The sequence below is a fragment of the Dipteris shenzhenensis genome, chromosome 14 (assembly GCF_047967505.1).
Source record: "Dipteris shenzhenensis isolate YYH24624 ecotype China chromosome 14, Dip_SZ_1.0, whole genome shotgun sequence".
NCBI lineage: Eukaryota > Viridiplantae > Streptophyta > Polypodiopsida > Gleicheniales > Dipteridaceae > Dipteris > Dipteris shenzhenensis.
In genome coordinates this window covers 53,164,168-53,179,255 of record NC_141609.1, presented here as the reverse complement: position 1 = coordinate 53,179,255, position 15,088 = coordinate 53,164,168, and the positions used below count along the sequence as shown (strand labels likewise).

At 48.8% G+C, this 15,088-nt stretch overlaps 1 protein-coding gene across 1 annotated transcript in view; it reads left to right on the top strand.

The window, feature by feature from the left end:
* LOC147894814 (protein HLB1-like) overlaps window positions 1–15,088 on the top strand; it is a 137,062-nt gene that overhangs the window by 16,353 nt on the left and 105,621 nt on the right. The window contains exons 3-4 of the mRNA XM_087385048.1: window positions 13,319–13,388; window positions 13,596–13,709. Of these exons, the coding sequence (XP_087241174.1) occupies window positions 13,319–13,388; window positions 13,596–13,709 (184 nt within the window). The remainder of the gene's footprint in view (window positions 1–13,318; window positions 13,389–13,595; window positions 13,710–15,088) is intronic.

Below are 15,088 nucleotides of genomic sequence, written 5' to 3'. Positions count from 1 at the left end.
GCAATGGTGGATCTACTCGAAGAGTTCCAAGACATCATGCTCCAAGATGATCTGCCACCCCAGCTTCCTCCCAGTAGATTGAAAGACCATCGCATTGATCTACTTCCGGACTCGATATCTCCAAGTAAGTTCCCGTATCGACTTTCCAAGTCTATGAAGGGGGAGTTAGAGCAGCAATATCTCAATTACTGCGCGCAGGGTTTATCAGATCTTCTTCTTCGCCTTTTGCTGCACCAATTCTATTTGTGGCAAAGAAGGATAAGTCCGCACGACTATGTATCGACTACAGAGCACTCAACAAGCTTATAGTAGCAGACTACTTGGAAGCAATGAACCTACCGCCAAGTTAATAAGGAGGGAATGCCACATGCACCCCTGCACTTGGGTGCAAAGTGACACACTGGGTACATCGACAAGTGCGTAATAGTTCCCTAATTGCCCACACGATAGCCATTATTCTATCCATGTAGCAGTCCATACAAAGATTCAAATGACTATACAACCAATGTACATACCAGAATCTGATGCACTTGTCCTGAGTATGACCCACGTCTGATCCACCTGTCTTGAGTCTGATCCAACCATCCCGCACTGCCTTTTGATGCTCCATCTGCTCTAGACATGGCATGTAGATCGATAAAACTACCTAGGGATGTTTCGACTCCTTACCCAGGCTATGTATGTGCTGAAGATCCTCCTGATGATTGTGCCAATGCAGAGATTCCTTTTACCCATCAGATTTGCTCCAAACCCAGCATCCAATGGCATCCACGTATCTTCCCATGTGCTGCCCACATGCCATACAGATAAATAAAAGCATCTCGAGGTTAGGCTAGGGTAGTGTTTCCGTCTTAGGTTTAGGGATAGGTTTAGGTCCAGCGTAGGATAGGAGCCGTTTTTGGGCCCCCTCAGGGCTGGAACAAGTGAAGATAATGGCAGGGGAAGGGCTGCCTTTATAGGCTATCCCGCACTCCTCCCTAGGCTGCCATTTATGGGGCCTAGGGCTGCCTTTATGGGGCCTAGGGCTGCCATTTATGGGGCTTAGGGCTGCCATTTATGGGGCCAGCCAACCAGTCCCAAAAGCCGTATAAATAGGGGGCCTCCAGGCCCTCTTTCCTCATTCAGTTCTCCCAGCACTTCAGCCTCCTACAGCTCCTCCTCAGCCCCCTGTGAACAGCCTGACACTCACCCCCAATGGCCCTCTGACCAGCCTCAGCCTTTGGCATCAGTTCAGCCCTCTCGGAAGGTGTTCACACAGCGCATTAGACGGGGAGTCGGGACAGCGAATGGAGTAAGGTTTGGGGTCTGTTTCAGCAGCTCTTTTCAGTTATCTTTTACAATTTTACACAGCTCATTCTCAGCTCTTTATTTCAGTCATCTCTCAGCTCTCTTATAGGATCTATCACTCCTAGCTTTCACTCTCTCGCTCACGTAGTAACCTTGCATTCCGGTGGACAGCACAAGCCTATCCCTTGCCTTGTAGAAGTGTCCTACATCGTCAGTGTGGACAGCATCAAGGTCTCGGTATTGGTCGGCATTGCCTCTCAGGACTTTGGGTCTGCTATACGTGAGCACAGTGAGCTCTTCAGAAGTGTGTTTCCATGCTCTCTCGAAGAGTGTTCTTTGTATTTCTTAGTTCTCCAAGTATAAAGCCAATTCTCCCTTGGTTGGGGGAGGGGGCCCTCAGTGGGTACAGGAACCCAATCGGTTGTCGACTCTACTCTCTCTCTACCCTCATCTCCTTTCTCTCTTTATGGTAAACAACGCTAATTCCTTGCTAAAGGTTTAAAGAAGGTCTTGCTGTGAATTGCATGATTAGATTATCGTTGCATGTTACATGCTCCCACAACGGATCCTCAACAACTCAAGACATGGAAGCAACACAACTCAAAAGCTATTGCTATCATCGGACCTTTTTTTTTTTTTGGGCACAAAAAGTAGTGCTAGTTATATTACTTGAAAGCGAGAGTACAAGAAGGCCTAAAGGCCAACGGGCTGCAATCACAAAACGGATTCAGCCCGAGGATTCAAAATGCTAAATACAAGCCTCTCAGGGCATAATCATCGGAGAGTGGACAAACAGCCACGGTGGAGGGGCGTAATGCCACTGAAGACTCTGAGTAGAGTGCTGGAAGAACAACTCCCGGTGGTCCCAGTCGCGAAGGAAGCGTCGTCTCTTTTCCTTCCCTGCCCGGGACTCTCCCTGAATCTGATCCCACTGACCCTTGAGCGTGTGAACGATCGTGCTCCAAATGTCTGCTAGGGTCTGGGTAGCAGAAGAAATTTGAGCTCCTACAGTCTGCGCGCATCTGGATGTCCAGATATGCCAGCCTGCAATGCTCCCTATGATCTCCCAAACTGGGTGCCGAGGCATCGCTCCTGCATCTGTTTGTCCAATGCCAAGGGAAGCTGTCCATGTATGCCCAGGTGGCCTGCGTGATGAAAAAGACGGGATCCTGTCTAGAGAACTCATAAGCCAAGTGATGTCCCATCTCAGTGCTGCACCAGCAAACGGCTCCCCAAGTGATCGGTCCTAGCTCGGGTGTAGCCCTCGCTAAGATCCCCATGACTCCCTTCCAAACCGTCTGTGCATGCGAGCAGCTTCAAAGGCAGTGCTTCAGGGACGACTCCTCCTGAAAACACATCTGGCAATGCCCCTCCTGCCCCATCTGCCTCAGCCAGCTGCCAACTAGTAGCCCCTTGTGCGCCACCATCCAAAGGAAGTAGGAGATCTTCCTTGGCCGCCAGCTAGTCCACAGAGTCTTCCAGAAAGTGTGAAGAAAGACCAAAGATATCCCTTGGGCATACCAACTATGTGCCTGTGTGGGTAGCCCGCGCTGGAGAGTCCCAAGAGCACGCCTACCCATCCGCGCACTGTAAGAAAAGAAGGGAGTAGGGTTCTCTGAGGTCTCCGAAGGTGGCCAGTGCCACTCCCCTGGGTCCCACTCCACCTCTGTCAAGGAACGGCCCTCCCATATCCAGAGTCTCCAGTCCTGGTACTGCATAATCAGGGGGTCTATATGCCACGTCTTCCCTTGCAGCCCTACAATGCGAAGGCGCTGCCAGGGAAGCTGGGGGTCGATCACGGCCTCTCTGCTCTGTAGGCGGCTATCATCAGGGGACGGAGAAGAAGTGTACGGAGGAGTCTGAGAAAAGGCCTGCAAGCACCAAAGGAATGCCTCGTGGAGTGAACTGTCCTAGCCACCTCTTATCTCTCGGGAAGAGCTGTCTGGTGACTCTGGGAATCCTCCAACCTGCAGGAATGGCAGCATCAATCTCCGCTCGCTGAGCCTGGATCCCACGTGCCGTACCTACTGCTGCTGCCAGCTCGCATGGGCTCAGCTGGCTGTAGATGTCCCTCCAAACCTGGAGCGAGCGCGCGGGCCCACACGCCCAGAGCGCCCGGGCCCACACGCCCAGAGCGCCCAAGGGATATGGGATCTCTCTCCAAGCTGGCGACCTGTAACATCTGTCACCTGGCTGCTCCAGATCAGGGGCTGTCTGTCTATCTCCTCTCGGCAGCTAGGGGGAACCTGGGAGAGGCTGTGTCGCAACTTCCTCCAGACCGAGACGAGGCTACGGAGGAAGGGGGAACGGGGCTGAGTCAAAGGGGCAGAAGTGAAGATCCATCGGATAGAAGGCTGCCAAACACCCCCTCTCTGGGGGGTACACGCGCTGAGACCATGCTGTAGCAAGAGCTTCCACGTTTGCCCTCCTGGGGTTAGACCGCGGATGACTAACTTGCCAAGAAGTGCCTGACTCTGCAGTTTTGGATCTATGATGCCAAGGCCGCCCTCTGTTTGGGAGAGAATGACCGTATGCCAGGCGAACCTGGCTCTGGTGGTGCTGGAACCGTCTGAACTAGACCATAGGAAGTTGCGCACCAGTCTCCTCAACTGGGCTACACATGATCTCGAGAAACACCAGCAAGAGGCCACATACCAAGCAGTGGCAAGAAGGACCTGGTTGACCACAAGGGCCCTGCCTGCCAAGGAAAGTCGAGCCGTGCTCCAGAAAGCAAGCTTCCGTCGTATGGAGGCTAGGACCGGCAAGAACTGCTGAGCTGGCGTGATGTCCTGGCCTACGTGGAATCCCAGGTAACGTGTCGTCTGTCCTCTAGGGATCCAGCGAAACCCTAGGAAAATACCCCACTGTGAGCTGGCTCCCGGATCCGTAAGAAAACCAACTGACTTATGCCAGTTGATTTTTGCCCCAGCCGCAAGGCAAAAAATCTCTAGGGAGAGTCTCACTCGCTTCAGTGACTCGACATCATCCTGCACATATAGGGCTGTGTCGTCTGCATACTCGGAGTCCAGAAGTTCTGCATCATCTCGAATAGGGAGACGCATACTCGGAGTCCAGAAGTTCTGCATCATCTCGCGAAGACCAGTGGTACGGGCTCGAAGGAAGTGGGTCATGGCCTCCGCAGAAAATAGGAAGAGGTAGGGCGCTAACGGACAGCCCTGATGCACCGAGCGCTCGAGTGTGAATCTCTCCCCCATCTGCCGCTGATGATAACCTGACTGGAGGCCGACCTGTAAAGGCTAGCAATACCTCTGATCCACTCGTCCGGGAAACCGAACCGAGAGAGTGTACCTTCCAAGAAGGACTGGTCTACCCTGTCGTACGCTTTCTCAAAGTCGAGAAGGAGTATGGCAAGGTGCTGGCCACTGTGCTGGGCCCATTCCGTCGCCTCTGAGAAAGTGAAGATGTTGTCCAAAATGCTGCGATCGTGGACAAAACCAGTCTGGGTGTCATGAATCAAGTCGTGTAGCAGGGGGCGGATGCGGCTATTGATCATCTTGGCGAGGATTTTGTAGGCGGTCGGGAGGGGGGTGATAGGACGCCATTGTCTGATCTCCTGACGGTCCTTCCCTTTGGGGATGAGGCAAATCAGGCCTGTCGCAAGGCTCGCTGGCATCTGCCGGTTGGAGAAGATATGCTGGAAGGTTGCGAGCAAGGGCCGGTGGATCTGCTCCCAAAAGGTGGTGAAGAAAGATCTGGAGAGGCCATCCTCACCTGGGCATTTCTGCCCATCAATAGCGCTCACCGCATCCTACATCTCGGCCACGGTGAAAGGGGCAAGAAGGACGTCACTCATGCTAGGCTGCACGAGCCGCGGTGTAGATCTCCACACCTCCTCCCTGCATAGGCGGCCACGGGGTCTAGGGGCTCCTGCTGGAACAATGATATGTAGAAATCTGTCGCCAAGTCTCAGACCTTGTCTGGATCTGTCCTGACACTACCATCCTGCGCCCTAAGAGAACGGAGCTGTTCCCCTGCTGACCTTTGTCCATGAGTCCTGAAGAACTCTCTGCACATCCTGTTGCCTTTCCTAGCCCAGAAGGACTTGGAAGCATGAAATGAGAACTCTAAGTGACGCTGGGTGATCTCCTCTAGCATGGCTCGGGCCCGAACCTCCTGCTGTTCGAGCTCCTCAGAGCCTGGAGAAGATTGCTGCATCCGCTGAATCAAAGCGAGATCACGTTTGAGACCCCTCTCCCGCGCCCAACAGTGCTGCTTGACCTGAATCGCCTCCTGCTGACAGATGAGGCTAGACTCAGCAAGCGCCTGGGCTCCCTGTGCTGCCATATCCCTGGTGGGGTCCCAATCCTGCTCCCACAAGTCCACTATCCTGCTGTGAACCGCTGCTCTGGAGTAGATGGAGTTTGGGATCCGGCATGAGTGTGGAGGTGAGGAGTGAGAGGCTGAGTCCAGGACTAGGATGACTGGGGCATGGTCTGAGAGTGTCGTCCCTGGAACCACTCCTGACTCTCCTCCTCTGCCAAGCGCCCAATCGTTGACATAGAAATGGTCCAGCCGCTCCAGAAGTCTGCCTCCCTCCCTCCTGTATCCCCAAGAGAAGATTATGCCCAAAGAAGGCAAGATAGTAATGAAATTACATGAATTTTGAGAAATCCCCAAATGTCTACATGCAGGAGACTTCAATACAGCTCAGGGGATGTAAAAAACAGAAATGCCCTAAAATTTGAAAATTAGGGTTTAGCAGAAAATTAGTGGTATGGGAAATTTTGGGGCTTTTCAAAATTTCTTGCAGGAGAGTGTTCTTGCAACACTTAGGAGCTCTCAAATCATCTGAGCAGATATTGCAAAATTTGACATTTTAGGGTTTCGGGGCAGTTAGAGGTCCGAAATCTGCATGGCGGCTCAGCAAGGCACTCCAAAGTGCTGCAACAGGTTACCACAGTAAAATTCGGCTGGTATATGTATGCTGGAGTGCTGGAAATAGCTCGGAAGTGGCTCTATTGGAGGCGGTTATGCAGCAGCAAGCTCAAAACACGTTGGAAATGCCTCCAAAGGCCTCGAAGTGCTGCGCATAGCGCTCACAGGTGGTCGAATACACAGCAGCAGCAAGTTGAGGCTGTCTTGAGCGTCGAAAAGCTTTGAAATGGCCTAGAAATAACCCTGGAAGCCCTCATGCGGAGGCGCAGTTTGCAGGAGCTGCCGAGCTGGTACGTCGCAGCAGGGGGAGGCAGTACGGAACAGTCCGTACAGCTAGCACGGACTGTACGGCTGGCTGTGGAGGTTCTAGGTGGGCTGAGAGGTGGAACTGAGGAGAAGCTGTGGCGGCTGCAGAAATGGAGAGCTGTGGTGCAGAAACCCTATGCGGGAGCAGGCTGTAGAAGAGGCTGAAGCAGATTTAGGGTTTCGAATTAGGGTTAGGGTTAGGTCTAGGATGACGTGGCAGCTATGGCTATGGTAGGGCTATAGCTCTGATACCATGTTAGAAACATGGTGAAAGGAGAGAGAGAGAGAGAGAGAGAGGCTAGGGAGAGAAGTGGTACACAAATGTAGAAACCATGAAGGCTTTCATTCATCCAACAAGTATATCAAGACAAGTGAAGTACAAGCCTTATATAGGCTACTCACTCACACACTAGCACCTAGTGCATATGGGATAAGTTCCATGATGACACGTGGCACTCACACAAGACTCACACACATAGACTAGTACTAGATCACCTAATACTACACACTAACACATCACATCACATCAGCACACTCTTTGGCTATGATATCTCCAACAGATGAGCCTATGAGCCATGCTAGTTGAGCCTTTGAGTCTATCCCATGCCCACTAGCCTCTGAGCCATGCTCACTTGCCTCTGAGTTACCATGGGAGCCATGTCTAGTTCTAGACCGTCATTGTATAGATCAATGACCGTCATTGTCATGTTCTTGGTTCCATTCCAGTAGTCACTCACCTTTCCTCCACAGGGGGTTGTTAGGAAATGGAGTCAAGATGAGTCAGTTTGGTGTATTCTAGTGTGAGTTTTAGTCTAGTGTGTCCTATGGATGCCACGTGTCACATTGGGAGTTATCCCATATGCATTGGTGTTCATATGTGTGTGTGCACTCTATATAGGAGCTGGACTTGTCTAGTGTCGAATCAATCAAGTATCAAGCTACAAGCTCTTTGGTCTACATGTGAGTACTTTCATTTGCTCATTGCTTAGTCATTTCATTTCCATTTCATTATGTCTTTCTTTTAGTATCATTATCTCTCCTCCTAGCCTACCCTCTCTCTCTCCCTCTTCTCCACCATGTGCCTTCACAATTGAGCAATGGCTTTCACTTATATAGATGTATGGTGTCCTAGGTGTCTCAAGCCTAAGACCCCCTTAGTATACCAAAGGTACTGTGTGCCCTAACTGTCCCATGGTTAGGACACATGACCATAGGTTAATCTGACCTCCATAACGCTAGCCTAGTTATGCCCATGCATGGACATAACATTCTCGCTCCCTTAAACAGAAAGGATTGAGATATGATTCTAGGAATCGGCGTTGAAGAGAATCAACACTTTCCCAATTGCTATCCTCATTTGAGCGATCTTTTCATCTAACCTTCAAGTTTGGCATACTCCTATTAAAAAAAAAAAGTAAATTCTATTAATGCTTGAAAAAACCATACAACCAGCTTCCAATAGGAGCTGTCGATGAAAACAGAGAAAAGAAACAGTTGCCAGCTACAAGAACAACCATCCGTTTTTGGAACTCACGGCTCATTGCCTATAAAGACTCCGAAACGGGAGCTAGCAACCATGCTGGTGGTCTATATGCCCAGCGAATACCCTTCGCGGAAAGGGTGTAGAAAACTCCTACCGGCCATGTTTGGCAGAAGCGCTCCCACCTCTCGACAATCGCTCTCAAGCGGGGAGTTCCGCACTCCCAAATGGCATGCAATGTGAAGATGCTATCTTGTGAAATGGCTACTAGAGTAGCCGTCGGAGAGATCAACTGGCTCCCCATCAGACTGCTGCATTTGGCCACTTGGACTTCCAGGCTGTGATGCTAGAGACGGTCTCCCAAACACTATCCTCCGGGAGAGCTGGTGGGTGTGAGCGGATGGGCTGAACTGCGTCATGGATCTCAGTCCGGGAAAGCTGCTGTCCATGTATCATGTAAGCCGGCGTGACAGGGTCGATCGCAAAGGTGTGGCCCCCCTCCGTGAGCTAGCCACCATCCTCGATGTGAAGTCCCTTGGTTATCCTCTGCATGCTAGCAACAATCCTGAGGGCCGCCAGCCAAATCCTCTGTGCAACGAGGCAGCCCCAAAGACAATGTGGGATGGTCTCCAAAACTCCATTCCCGCAACCAGTGCATCTGCCATCAATCTGCATCTACTCTAGCCAGGGGCTGATGGGCAGATCCCCATGCGCCAACAGCCAAAAGAAGTACGAGATCTTTCGTGGGCACAAACTCGTCTAGAGGCGGGGCCAAAATCGGCCTATGACCTCTCTCGGGTTATTGTAATGAAGGGGAAAAAGAGGTCAAGTTAGAGGCCCTTTAGGGGGAAAATGTGGAGGGACTATATAAGTCTTCATCACCCCCTACTATGTACTTTTGTGACATCTAATCCTATCTACTCTCCCTCCTCCTTCCTGCTTCTCGCTGCCTTCACAACCTCTCTCTCCTCCCTCTCTCTCTTCCTCTCTCTTTTCCCCTCTCCTCTCTTCTCCTTCCTTCCTTCTGCTATTCTCTCCCCATCTCCAAATCTGTCCCTTCCCCGTTCACTACATTGGTATCAGAGCCCTTTCTTGGACATGCTATTCAAAGAGCAGGGATACATCTCTATGTGTGGTATCCAAGGAGCAGATCCACGTGAGCAGCCTGGAAAGTGCATCGATTTCGAGCTTCTGACAACCCCAAACCTTGGCGATTTGACATAGAGGTGGAGGTGGACGAGCTATTCGATAGCCCTTGCTCACACCTTGCTATTCGATAGCCCCATGACAAGTACATTTAGACGGGCTATTTGGTTTCTCAGACCATCGAGACACAGTCCCAGGATAGGCTATTTAGTAGCTCAACGATAGCTTTCACCTAGCCCCGCCATCACCATCGCATAGCTGCGCCACCCTGTCGTCTTTGTTTTCCAGCGCTCCTACCCATCGCCAAGCCCACGCCGTGAGTCCATCCTGTCATGCCAGTCCAATCCCGTGACCCTGTGCATCGCCCTGGTCTCTGATTGACCCTGTGTGCCACCCGTCGCTGTCATCGCCCGTCGCCTGTCGCCTCCCGTCATCGCCGCCTGTCGCTTGTCCCTCCTGCAAACCTTAGCCAGCCTACAAGGTTCTAAACCCTAGGTTAGACTTAATCCAAGGTTAGTTGGGTTAGTTGGTTAGGTTTAGGTTTGGGTAGACCTACTAACTAGGGTTACTCCTTTAAGCGTCGTTGCCACCATAGAAAAGCTGTATCTTTGAGGAGGGAGGCTGCCAAGGCAATCTTCTTGCCTTCAGTGAGGTCGACAGTGTCAAAGTACATGCGCATTTTAGCAAGCCACTGGTCAACTGTTTGGTGATTTCTTTGACCGGTGTAGGCTTCCGGTAGTTTTATGTCAAGTCTTTTAGTTTTGGAAGCTTGAAGTAAGTGGTAGAGGGCACGGAGTTCAACGTTTTCTGCCTTTGGTGGAATCGGGTCCACATAGTCGTCGGGTGGCGTCACGTCATCCTATGTATGTGTGGAACTGCGAGAATCCTGGTGTTGTTGGACTTTTTGGACCGAATTAGAAACGCTGTCTTGAAGCTGAGAGATTTGAAGCTGAAGTAATGCTTTGCCATGTATATTTACTTCAGGGGTCTTTTTTGGATTAGGGTCGCTTATCTCCGGAGAGGTTGCACGCAAGTGGTTCGGCATGCCTGAGGTCCCTGAGAGAAGAGCACGAGACTACGCTCTAGTTTGTACCATTCTTGGAAGAAGATCCAGGCTGCTCCTTGAGATTGCTCACGTTGGAGGGGGCAGGTGAGGCAGGATGGAACCACCCGTGGAAATCTGGCAAAGGAGGTCCTGAATGAGGTAACACTGCTCGTGAGAGGACAAGAGTTGGTTGCAGAGTCCACGGATCTAAGAAAGGGTAAAGAGCTGCTGTCAGAAGAGGAGGATATCCAGGAGGAGTGCCTTCAGAGTGTAAATACTGTCTTGGGGAAGGTAAAACCTGCTCAGGAGGATATCTGGGAGCTGAAGTAGGTGGAGATTACCTTGGAGATGCTGAAGCTGAGGGGTAAAAGTCTCTCCAAAGATGGACAGCAAACTCGTGTGGAATATCGGGTTTTGGGTATCTACGTGTCGTGTGAAACACAACCTAGACTGTGCTGAGGAAGTAGTGTAATTGAGATGCCTCACGCAAAAGATATATAATGTGGTCCAGGTCACAGGAAGGACACATGACACAAAAGACCCACGATGCAAAGGCTCCAAAGTGGGCTGGTTGTGCAATCTGGACACGATATGGAGTGATAGGTGATGCCCGTGGTGACCTTGCAGGGGTTGGGGCATTACCAGGGGTTTCCATGATTTAAGGAGAGGGCTTTCATTTGCTGTAATTTGATAATGAGCAGCAAATATCAATATGAAAGAAAATCCTTAGTAAAAAGAATGGAAAGAATCCACCTGGCATAGATTAGATCTGCCAATTAGTTGCATAGAATGGCCTGAAAATCTCTGTCCGGAGGTCCATTTACTGTCTTTGCAAGTCCACGTTGAAGTGTGAACAAGAAAAGGGTGCCTGGCGAGACTTTCGAGGCAGATAGGGGCGTTGGCAGAGGCGTGTTGCAGAAAAGGGCAGATTGCATGGAACCTGGCGCACTTTTCCTGCGTTGAATTCAGTGGCAAGTACCTATGGGGTGCTAGGAGCAGGACCGGGCCTGGCTGGAATTGGGAGGCAGCAAAAGGCCGCTGTTCACAGGTAAGGTGGCGAGATGAGCAGCAAGAGGCAGGCTGGTCTGAATCGTGAGAGATGGGCAGCAAGGGCTGCTGGTCACAGGCTGGTATGGCGATGAACTAGAGAGAGCCGGCTGCTGAAAATGATCCAGAAGATGGTAGGATGGAAGCGTGACGATGGGCGCAGCTACTCGCAAAGGAGAAGGCGGAAACACGTACGGCCGTTTTGGAGCGGAGAAGGCAGAGGCGAAATCGCGATTCGATTTCGCCTTTTTTTCTTGCTGGTTGGTGGTTGCCAAAAATTAAAACGTGGGCTCAATGAACCCTTGGGTAGTCTAGGGTTAGGCCTTGGGTGTAGGGCTGGTTGCCCTTTTTAGGCCCTCTAGGTACCATTTATAGGTTGGTGCTTGGTGCCAAAGGGTGTGCCTATTCTAAGGGGTATGACCCTTGGAATAGGTGTACCTTTTCATAAAGGGATGTAACCCTGTTTTAAAGAGGTGTCCCCACACAAAAAGATGTGTCTTTTTAACGATGGGGTGTGTCCCTTGGGTGAGGAGTTAAAAACTCTTCATCAAAAGGTGCGTCCGATGGGGAAAAAGGTGCGTCCCTTGGTTTTGGGACAACCCGAGCACATCAAAAGACACGATTTTTGTCGTGTCCATTCACATCAACTCGTGATGTGAGGAAGATGGAGAGGCCATTGATGACTTAGGTGGGGTTGGCTCTAAAAATTTTCTCTCTCATTCTCTCCATCTCTTCCATGCACAACGTGCGTGGATAACCTTCTAGCGGAAGTAGATGTATCAGATAGGCGCTAGAAGGTGGGGGGCATTTCCTACAAGCAGGAGTGAAATTTTGCTCTGATACCATTGTAAGAAATTCTAGATTTACTATATTTAGAAATGTGCTAAGGAACAGAAAAGAGACTGAAATAGCAAAGAACAAGAATATTGTATTGCTCTTTCTTATATAGAGAGTGAAGAGTCACACATGAAAAGGTGTGTACTCCAAAGTGTATGTGCATGAAGAGGTGTGTACCCCTTGTGAAGGGTGTGACCCTTGATGAGAGGGTACATTACAATGGTAGTGTCTCTTCAATAGAACTTCAATAGAATGTGTCTCTTGTCAAGGGTTGTGCCTCATAGGAAGGTCTCGTCGAAAGGGCATATCCTTCCACAAGTGTCTATTCATCAAACCATCCATAACTCTAAGGTATAGAGAAAGGAATACGTCACAGATCGTGACATTTTTCGCTTTGGAAGCATCCCTCGCCTTCACTAAGGCCTCCCTATGGCGAGGCCAACAATCCCCCAGCTAGTGATTTCGCACTATTTCAGACCAACATAAAAATACAAACATAGGGTCTTGTGGTATCAGTTAGTGTGTCACCGCCCAACTGTGGATCCCTTGGGATCACCCCGAGCTAGAGGCCAGGCAACCTCTGACCATAGTCCATCCCAAGTAAGACGGCCTCCCATACCACGCAGCCCCATTTGCGCACAGAGGTTAGGGAGAAGGCATGGATAGGCTCTCAACCTAGATAGGTATTCTCAGGAGGCCCCACCCCCCCTCGAGAATGACCCAAGTGAGCAATGGCTCTCACGCATATAGATGTAGGTTGTGTTAGAGGTGTCTCAAGCCTAAGCTCCTCTTAGTGTACAAAAGATACCATGTGTCCTAATGGTGGTTAGGACACATGACCATAGGTTAACCTGACCTCCATAATACTAGCCTAGCTGTATCATGCGTGGACATAACAAGTTGGGAAGCATTTGATAGTGAGGATTGAAATTTTATAATGAGAAAGATAAAGTACAAGTAGATATGTTCCTTGTGCACACTTCAATCTTTGAAAAGACAGGGGATCAAGTTGAAGTATGTGGTGTCATATTGCAATGAAATTTGGTTAAGAAATATGTTTAGAGACCGAGACAAATATCTGTGAATAGATAAAAGCAACATGTTTTTTTGGTTATGTGTGTGAGGTATCATGAGAGTGTTGATGTTAGGGGCCGCATTAGTGGTCAATGGACTCTAGTTTTTACAGCAGTGAGAGAGTGACACTAAGATCTGATTGAAGACCTATTGTGATGTGAACTTCAAGCGTAATGAATCCATCTTCTTTCATCTTTCAGGTGTGCAAATGCAATCCAGAGAAATCCCCAAGATTATGATGCCCTTTACAATTGGGCGTTAGTGTTGCAGGTAGCCAGTCTAGTATAATCATTGTTTAAGGATTTTAGATTTATATGAAATCTCCATTTCTGCAGTCTTTAGCACAGGACATGAATATAGTGTTCATGCTGGTGTCAGAGTTTCAAAGAAAGACTTTGTTGGAAAGTGTCTATGAAGGTACAATATTCCATCATTTGAGTTGTTGATGCTTTGAAGAATGATGTTTACTTGATGTAGGAAAGTGCAGACAATATTAATGCTGATTTGACTGGTGCTGGAAAAGACCGACTTTTGGAGGAGGCTTGTGCAAAATATGAAGCAGCCACGGACCTCTCTCCTTCTTTGCATGAGGTACCTTATGCATGTCCTTTTCTTCTGATTATGTTGTTTATCAAGGTCTATGAAGGTATTGGAACGCATGGGAATGCTTAAAATGATTCCAGAAGCAGAGTTCATGAATCCATCACAGTTATATCTGTATGGTTATGCTTTTAAAACCAGAGGATGTATTGTAGCAATGAAAAGAGTTACTCGGCTAGTTCATCAGCTTCAGTTCTTTTTGCCTAGCAACAGTGCAGTACATTTGTTACCTGCATGCTTATCTAAGTGGTGGGAGAATGAATTTTTTGAATCCCTGATAGCAGCTAGTGATAAGGCCATTAATTTTCTTGCTATTTGTTTTTAGTTCCTGCTGTCCTCAGATTTTCTTGATTTTCTGCTTTTTTATATTCTAAAAGTGTTGTTAATTTGAATGCCATCCTTGTTTCCATTGGTGAATTTTAAAGTTCGGGAGTGATGTTTGACAATTGTCATCTTCTTTGACAAGGCCTTGCCAAGTAAGGGTTTCTAGGAGCTAATAAGTAAGGGTTTGTCTAGGAGCTAACAATGAAGCACATGCTGATTTTCACTTTGGATCACTTTTTTACTCTGGAGCTCTCATTGAGTAGGCTAGACAGTGGAAAGACAACATATATTGCTGCTTTGCAGACCTCTGGAAGGTCGCCGCTTCCATGTTGTCTGATGAGTTTGGGTTCTTGGCATTGGAAGATGATGCCATTTGGCCCTACATGAGAGTGCCATAGGTAGGGCATGCGTGAGGAGGTGAGCAACATGCCCTCTCTGTGTCCCTTACTCTCTTTGGGTCTATATTGATTAGTTGGCTTCTTTTGTGGACACAGTGGGAGGAGAGGATTGTCACTATCCTAATCTCTCTCTATGCTGATGATGTGATACTGATTTTAGACACAATGGAGTGTTTGTAGAGACACCCGACAGCCAATAGGCATTTTGTGACAGCCCAGGCATGAGTGTCAACCTTTTAAAACCAAAGTAATGATCTTAGACATTTTTTAAAACATTCAGGCAAAAGAGTCTCCTTTCTCCTTCAAGCCTATGATTTTACTACGCTTTACACAAAGATCGAGCTGGAAGATCTGAAGTTTAGAACCAAAAAGCTAGTGGCTGAAGTTTTGACAAAGATAGATGCAAAGTGCTAAAAGTTGAGAAAACAAATTTATGTTTTGACCTTTTGTGGCTAAATAATAAAGATCATGACATCGATTCTAAAAAGAAAAGATACACAAAGGTAGTAAGTGTTGAATTGGATAGATTTTCTTTTAAATAATCTTTACATCACAGTAGGTGATTCTTTGTTTCAACAAATTATAGGAATCCCCATGGGCACTAATTGTGTTGTCCTTGTAGCAAACTTTTATCTCTTCACTTATGAA